The following is a 9194-nucleotide window of genomic DNA, read 5'->3' on the forward strand; positions in this document are numbered from 1 at the left end:
TTCAGTGCAGTTTGCATCTGCAATTTCATTCACAAGGCATTGGTCACCCTAAGTCTGTAATAGAAGACACCTACCCAGTGTACATTGTGCCATGTTACAAGAATGAACTCAAAACCACATGGTTGTAAACTTTCTAACCATGCAACCATTCCTGTATTTATACTAATTTTTTAATTCAATAATTGATTATTTAAGTAATTTAAGATTTTTATGTAAATGATATTTAGAATGGTAAATGCTGGTATGGGACAGAAAAAGAGAAACAGGCTCACCTCACCACCAGGATTCAAACCAGGTGACTACTTTACCATTTACACTACCCAATATCTGCCTGTCCTCAAACTATTTACTAAAAAGGTATTTTTCTGTTGCTTAACTGTATTACTCTGATGGAGACAGTATGACTGAATGATTAAGAAGTTAGTGTGACAATCCTGAGAACCTGGGTTCAATCTCGCTGAATGGTATCTTGAGCAAGTGTCTTTTACTATAACTGCATATTGATCTGAGCCTTGTGAGTAAAATTATACTTATAGAAATTGTGTGGAGGCCCATCAGATAGATTCTACTTGCAATTTCAAAAGGTATCACATGGTCATACACTGTGCCATATTGATTCTACATGGGAATTATGTTATGGTTACATAAGTCTGTGGAATACTCAGCCATTTACACAATAATTCAATGAACAGGTAGTTCCGGTGATTGTGCAACTGAATATTCGTTCCTGAAATGTGCCTGTGCTGGTGTTACATAAAAGGGCCTGTGCCAGTGCCACGTAAAAGGCACCCAGTACACTCTGAAGTGGTTGGTGTTAAGAAAGGCATCCAACTTTAGAAAACATGCCCAAAAAAGACAATTGGAACTTGGGCAGCTTCGCAGTTGGCCGGCTCCTGTCAAACTGTCCAACCCATGCCAGCATGGAAAGCGGATGTTAAATGATGATGATGAAGAAACTGATTGAGATCCGTTTACTCTATTATTCTATCTCTACAAGCATCTCCCATATTCTACACCTAATTCATCAGTCACTTAGTTTAGCAGAGCAGGTATTTATACTAATATCCAATATATGAGGTGTCAAGGTAATGTGAGGTATTTAACAGTGTAATTAGTAGTGAAGTTACCTGGTAATCATTTAACAAGTGTTTTGTTTACCTTTTCCATCCTCTAAAAGTGAAATGATTGAATTCCTGTGATAAAATAATAATACTGTATTTGATGGCGTAAAAGATGAACATTTTTCCTCAAAAAATAAATAAAAAAAAAAAAAAGGAAAAAAAATCACTCTGGCTTGTATATGTGAAATTGGGTCTAAATTACAAGCTTTGATGTACAAAATATATTTTTCCTGAATATTCACTGCTGAAATTGGGTGTGTGTCTAATATGCTCATGCATCTTTTATGCCATCAAATGCAGCAATCTCCAAACTCATATCTGACAATAACAAAGCAACGTTTAGTATTGAAATAAGATTAAAGACTATACAGATGAAGGGAGATCATTTTTAGTTGTTTATATCACACTGACCAAATATTCTTTTCTACTCTAGGCACAAAACCCGAAATTTTTGGGGAGGGAGCCAGTTGATTAGATCAACCCCAGAATGCAACTGGTACTTAATTTATTGACCCTGAAAGGATGAAAGGCAAAGTTGAACTTAGAATGTAAAGACAGATGAAATACTTTGTTTACATTATTTACATTTGATGGATATTTGTCCTCATCTTGTTTGTTGTTAACACAACATTTCGGCTGATATACCCTCCAGCCTTCGTCACGTGTCTTGGGGAAATTTCGAACCTGGGTTCTCATTCCTAACGATGTTACTATTATTATATTATTATTATTATTACTATTATTAATTAGGTCGCTGCCGTGAATCGAACTCAGAATCTTGGGGTTAGTAGCCCGTGCTCTTAACCACTACGCCATATGCCCGTGAATATAATAATAGTAACATCGTTAGGAATGAGAACCCAAGTTCGAAATTTCCCCAAGACACGTGACGAAGGCTGGAGGGTATATCAACCGAAACATTGTGTTAACAACAAATAAGATGAGGACAAATATCCGTCAAATGTAAATAATGTAAATAATTCCTCATCTCTTAAATATAGAAGATGAAATACCGTTAGGCCTTTTGCTGTTTCTGCCAGCTCACTGCCTTCACTGACCAAATATTGCCTCTGTAATATCAGTATAGGTGTCCCCTCCACCCAATTTTACATCTGTTTTTCATGCTCGGCTGAAATGAATACATATTATTAAGGCATTTTTTTTTTTTTTACAAATTTCCTAATCACATGGTTATTCCTGTTGTTTCTCCTTAGGTTTCTACATAAATATTTCCTTTTAATATATTTTTTAGGTGTTGAAGACCTTTACTATATTTTAACTATTTTCTCTCACATTTCCTGGAATTGATGTTTCTTACTTACCTTTCCACATTACTTTCTACTGTGGTTATTAGTTTCTATCAGTATACAATTTTGCTCATTCAGAACTCATTATTGCCTCTCATCCTATGTCTATTTAAGATTTATCCATATTATATGATGGCATGAAATTTCTAATTGAAAGAGATAGCTTTTTTTTTTTTTTTGCAATGCATTTGTTATTAGATAGTTACAATTACTTTAAGAAATTTAAATGTACAGAAGTTAAAATAAATTTTAATAATCAAATTTTTTATTAAACTTTGTTATATTTTCACAGGGGAATGCCGGCCTGTTATGAAAACTAGTGTGCGTAGTGGAACTAAAACTAGCACCACAGACCACCAGCAATCTCCAGTTACTTCTGCCAAAGCAGGGGAGCCTGAAAAGAGTAACACCGAAAGTTGCCCCTTTCTCTTATTTACATGTCCTGATATTGGACCTGCAGTGCTTCCTAAACAAGAAATTAATGAATATATCCGAGAGTTTCTATTCAACTCCCTTGGAGCACAGCCTGAAATGGCCTCGACCTTGATGATTCAGACTCTGAATAAAAATAAAGAAGCTGCTAAAGTTTGTGTTGACATCTTAACAAAATATATAGACAACCTTATTAACAACCCCGGTGAGGAAAAATTCAGGAAAATCCGACTTAATAACCGAGCGTTTCAGGAGAAGGTCAACCCTATTGAAGGGAGTGAAGAATTTCTACTTACTTGTGGTTTTGAGAGGAAAAGTCTAAAGATTGATGATCAACCTGAAGAAATGTTTTTTATCATTCCAGAAGAAAAAGCGCAAAACACTGACTTTTTGAAACATATGAAAGAATGTCTTCTTTCAGCTGAACCAATTCGACCTCAGCTTGACCGAGCCTTGCAAGTATATACCCCTCAACATACCATGCCAAATTTTGTAGTACCTGACGACTTCTATAATCTCACTCCATCTGAACTCAAGAGAGAACAACAGTTACGTAGTGAAAATACAGAAAGGATTGAAATTCTTCGAACGAAAGCCATGCGAGAACGTGACGAGAAACGAGAACTGCGTCGTTATCGTTACACTATGATACGTATTCGTTTTCCTGATAGTGTTGTCTTGCAAGGAACCTTTAGGGCTCAAGAAAAATTAAGTGATCTGAGGAAGTTTGTGCAAGACAATTTAAGACTTGAGTGGATGCCATTTAATTTAGTGCATCCAACAGGACATAGACTTGATGACGACATGACACTAATTGAACTTGGCCTTGCACCAACTGCTGTGGTTAATTTCATTGTTGATGAAGATATAATTAATGATCTGGCCCTTCAGCCAGGAACTGCTAATAAAGCTGGATCATTTTTGAAGTCTGATATCCAATGCTTACTTCAGGAACTTCCCTAAATTGCCTTAATATTATTTTTGAAAATAAAAAAAAATAAAAACCACAACAACCAAAAAACATACAAAACTCAAAATATTTCAAGGCTCACTTATCAAGGATACTGTATGTTGAATATTTTGAACTGATTTAAATGACTGATATATCACTGGTTAAATTTTTATTATCAGAACACTTTCCTCTCTACCTTGCTTACTAACACTTGACAAGATCGTTTTTTAGAGTAACTTTACAAGAAAAAATATTCTATTTTTTATTTTTCACTAAACCATGTAAATTCATTAAGTTCATGTAGTGTGCATTTCCCATATGAGTTATTTGAAGTTGAAGAAATTTATCATAGAATATTAATCAGCAATTATTATAATTGCAGCAATGTAAGGTATTTGTGAAAACTAGCTGTAGATAGGAATTATAAAACATTATTATAGACTAAAGCTTTTAATGCACACCAACTTGAGAGCCCCACTGATACAAGCTTTCCATTTTGAAGTGTCCAAATCTAAATAAAAACTTTCCATTGTAATTTCTTGTAAGGACCTTTGGTCAAGTTTTAAATCACTGTTAATTATTTTATTAAATTTATTATTTTCTAAATTAATTGAAACAACAGCAGTGTATTTCATTAGAAATATAACTACAAATGGTTTAAACCCAAATTACACTAACATTCATTGCTGCAGTTGTGAAAAGCAGTCTTGCTCAAAATAGTAGATTTTGACAATCTAATGGCTTGTATTAGTCAGTCTGTCAGTAATAAATTGATATCATTATAAACTATATGCAATAAAGATAATCAGGAAATGGTGAGAATGGAAGAGACTTCAGTTCAGTAACCATTTTAAATACCATTTTATGAAGAATGAACTTTTTATTTTAGATTTGTATTTAGGAAAGTGCAATGGATGTTTATCCTTAAAGGAGAAGAAGAATCAATAAAAAAGAAATTTTTTTGAAGCATTTTAAAACTCTGCTATTATACTTCTATGATTTTAAAAGGCAATGTTTGGGCAGTGTGATATGAACTGAAAAATGCCCTTCCTTTATCTGTATAATCTTTAATCTTGTTATTTCCACACTAAATGTTGCTTTGCTATTGCTTAGCTTCAAGAATTTGGGTATTAGAGCTTGGGGATTATTATTTTTAATCGCAGGAGCTTGATCATGTCACTTATAGTGAATGGAAAAGATAAGCAGAGCACTTGTTAACCTTGTATCTACATCACTAAGAGAAGAAAATTCATAATATAAAGCTGGATATATGTGATTTGGAAAGTTATTTCGAAAATGGAGTGTTCAGTTCCCTACTTATATTTTTCTCAAACAGACCATAAGATTGGTTAAATAAATGATTTTGTTCTGAGAATATTTCTGAATTTTTAATTGATTATTGTTCTGCCTTTGAGGACGTATGGTATGTTTGTTACTGTTTAGCCCCAGGTTAGTCCTGATTGAGCAGACCTATGATCAAAGTTCACAAAGTCATAGCTATCTTATGTTTTTGTATTGTCCAATGTGTTCTTGTTTTTTTTTAAAGACAGTATTGTGGAATTTCAGGGAGGTTTGACATCTTTATCTAGCAGGTTGAATGACCCCATACAGGCTCCTTCAGTTTATGGTTTGAGATAGAGGTGAGTCTTCGGTGGGTTGACAGAATTATTAAAAGCATCAGGCAAAATGCCTTGCAGTATTTAATTGACTGACTCTATGTTCGGAGATCAAATTTCATCATAGTCAAGTTTGCTTTCCATTCTTTTGGAACTGATAAAACAAAAGTGCCAATTTAGTGAACAGGTCAGTGATAGTGACTAATTTTATGCCTTTTATCTAAGCTAGGAACAATTATTATGACTGTTAGTAGTAGTAGGCATCCGTTGGTCTTGAGAGGCCATGGATCTGTGCCCAAAGTAATTGTGTCAGCTGCTGATGGTGGTGCAGTGTCTGTTGTGGCTGTACAGGCCCATACAGGAGAAGCAGTCATGTGTATGGCAACTGCATTTGAAGGAACTCTCTGCTGGCACTCCTGTTTTTTTCCCTTCCATTGAGTGTGCTTTTCTTTGGTGGCGAGTTCATGTTTTTCTTCTGCTCTCTTCATCCCCTTTCACAATTATTTGTCTCTAGTTTTGCCGATCATTTGAAACCTCCTCCCATCTCAAGATGTCCAGCTTAAGTGACTTCATATCCCTGTAACAGGAGGTCTTTCGGGATCCTTCCATCCGGCATGCGATATACATCACTGAGCCATCACAAATGATACTGCTGGAGCAGGGTGAGTATGCTGGGTACCTTGGTTCGGTCGAGGACTTTGGTGTTAGTGATGTAGTCGGTTCGCTTGATAGCCAAGATGTGCCTCAAATTATGAAGGTGAAAGATGTTCAGATGCCACTCTTGTCTGGAGTAGAGGCTCTGCATCTCACTGCCATAAAGTAGCGTACAAAGGATGCACACCTTATAGACAGTAATAATGGTGTCAGCAACCAGTTTTTTGTTTTCTTTTATCATTTTACATAACAGTAATAATACTCATTCACATGAAAATTTGATCTTGCAACTATAAACCATTAAAGAACATTTCAAATTTGAGTCAAACTATGCAGTCATTTGATCTGCCAGAAATAGCAACCAAATCTCTCTTATATCACATCCTGAAAATAGATGTGTCATGCTAGGAAGTTATTGTGTCACAGGTGTAATGCCTTTTGATCCTAAGTTTGCTTGATCAGGGCTGAGTAGGGGCTAAACAACACATTAGACTCCAATTTGTGTGGTGTCCTTCTGTTGCAACATACACACACCAAGCCTTATGTATCTCCCTTTTTTTCTTTCTCTCTCTCTCTCTCTCTCTCTCTAGTCCTATGACTTCAAGTCTTCAGTATGACTTCATTTCAGTGTATTAAATATTCACTAAATTCCATTGATGTGGATGTAAAAAGTAATCTTACACTAAAATGTTCTGATGAGCATTTCTGTTTTCTTTTCTTTTTTTTTATTCGGCTTAGAAGAAAACAAAAAGCCAACATGCCAACAAAACTTTTAGGTCAGTATTCCCTATCTATTAGTTGGCACATGTTATTTAATTGTGAATCTTCTCTCTCTCTCTCTCTCTCTCTATATATATATACACACACACCTATACAGAACTACATAGATATATAGCAATATCCTTAGATTTTTTTCTTTCATTGTGTATGTTTCTGTGAGTACTGAGCACATTTTCTATTACTAACAGATACTAACTCTCTAATAAACATCAAGTGAAACTTACAATGGAATACTACTCTCACATTTGAAATGGCGGTGTTGCTTCTACACACACATGCATGTGTGCGTGCACACACATTAGGCTGCTCCCCTCTAAAAAACAAGGCTACCCTACTGATATGGAGTCAGTTGCTCAATAACACACTCCTACTGCAAAGTTTTCTCAGAGCTGGCTGGTTTCAGTTCCACCTGTATTCAGGACAACCACACACACACTTGTCTCTTGATGCAGCATCTGTACTGTTCCCCCAATGCTCAGGGACCCCTGCCTCTCCTCCTCCGTGTCCATTATTTTTCTGCAGCTGTCTTCTTGGAGCTGATTAAGACACATCAGTTATGTTGATCTCTTTGGTCTTGGGTGTCTGTGACAGATATGGGCATAGTGTCTGCCAGACCAAACCATTCTAAAGATAAAACAACCGCTAAGTGTGTTTTCCAGCTTGTGAAACTGGATTTATTTTGCCTTCTTTCTGGCCTCCTCATATTGCCAGAATCCTCCATGTTTAGAGTTGTAGTACTAATGAGGATACAAGTGTGATAAATATTACCACTGAATGCAGTGTATTGTTAAGTGTCAAGGCAAAACTGTGAAGAGGGTGAAGTCATTGAATCATATTTATGGGATGTAACAGTCAACTTTTCATATGGGAATTATTATAAAAGAAAAATGAAGGATTATAAGTTCTGAAATAGTGTTGAGTGAGGGTTGATATGCTTAGCATAGCGAGCCAAACATAATTTTGAGTCAATGGAAATTATATATGTAGTAACGAGATAAACAAATCGTTAGTGTTAATGACACTGATTAGCGAAGCAAGGGAGAGAACTTCAAAATGTTCAAATTTGGGTAAGTTTGAAACGTTCTATTACCAGCAAAGCCCTGTTAGATATTAAAGATGAATCACACGCTTGTTCCATTCCTTCTTACTTCTCTAGTTATAAACCCTTGGTTTCTCTTGTTAATTTTCTTTTTTTTTTTTATTATTAATCTGTCTCTATTTATTCAGCATTTCTAGGTCATTTCACATTTCTCTGCTGACAAAGTGTTCTATCCAAAAACAGACTTTTCTCTCCTTAGGGCAAAATAATCTATTTCATTTTGCAAACATTTAGTACATATCATTTACTGACATGCCTGTATAACAGCAATGCTAGATTACAGTCATTATGTCTAGACATATACACACACACACACACGATGGGCTTCTTTCAGTTTACCATATCTATGCACAAGACTTCGGTTGGCTCAGGGACATAGAATACACTAGCCCAAGGTGCTGCACTGTGGAACTGAACCTTGGAATTGCACCTAGAAATTTCCCTGGCGAGGCACAAGTCGAGGTAAGGTTGTTTGTGGAAGACCAGCCTCCTCTCTCCATGCCACTGATGTCAAAGGCTAACAGCTTGGCACCAGTGATGTTGCAACTCATTTCTACAGCTGAGTGAACTGGAGCAATGTGAAGTAAAGTGTCTTGCTCAAGAACATAGCCCAGTTTGGGATCATCGTCGTTTTTTACAGTCCACTTTTCTATGCTTGCACAGGTCAGACAAAATTCACCAAGGCAGATTTTCTAGGGCTGGATTCCCTTCTTGTCACCAACCCTTACTTGTTTCCAAGAAAAGCAATATTTCCCCTTGGCCAGACATGTTTTCATGGAAAACTGGAAATAAGTGACATTGCTTGTATCATGATGACACTTGCTTACAACTGTCATGCAATGTAAAGATAAAGAAACAACCATGATGGGCTTCTTTCTGATGCTGTCTATCAAATTCACTCTAAAGGCTTTGGTCAACCTGGAGCTATTAGAAAATACATGCCCAAGATGCTGTGCAGTGGGACTGAATTCAAAACAATGTTATTGGGAAGCAAACTTATTAACCACATAACCATGCCTACATGTGGTGAAGAAATCAGGGGGGAATGACAACAAAACAGTTACATGGTAAAGTGATAAAATTATATTTTGAGAAATGTAAAATAATGTTGTAGAAAACTAACGAAGTACTGATGTGAAAACATTTCAAATGTTATCAGAACTTTTGGTGGTAATAAATTCAATAAAAAACAAAAAACAACAACCCAAGAATCTCAATATAACATTTTATAAC

At 35.8% G+C, this 9194-nt stretch overlaps 1 protein-coding gene across 4 annotated transcripts in view; it reads left to right on the top strand.

The window, feature by feature from the left end:
• The window catches only part of LOC106870621 (UBX domain-containing protein 6), a 28346-nt gene extending 23157 nt beyond the window's left edge, over window positions 1-5189 (top strand). For 2 of the 4 annotated variants that reach the window (XM_089359498.1, XM_089359489.1), the window contains exons 3-4: window positions 228-295; window positions 2721-5189. In XM_089359498.1, coding sequence (XP_089215624.1) covers window positions 229-295; window positions 2721-3823 — 1170 coding nt within the window. In that variant the 5' untranslated portion in view covers window position 228 and the 3' untranslated portion in view covers window positions 3824-5189. The remainder of the gene's footprint in view (window positions 1-227; window positions 296-2720) is intronic. The other 2 variants (XM_089359478.1, XM_014916751.3) reach the window with 1 other exon arrangement.
• Window positions 5190-9194: the final 4005 nt, after the last annotated feature.

This window comes from Octopus bimaculoides, chromosome 1 (assembly GCF_046866305.1).
Source record: "Octopus bimaculoides isolate indiv1 chromosome 1, ASM4686630v1, whole genome shotgun sequence".
Classification (NCBI taxonomy): Eukaryota; Metazoa; Mollusca; class Cephalopoda; order Octopoda; family Octopodidae; genus Octopus; species Octopus bimaculoides.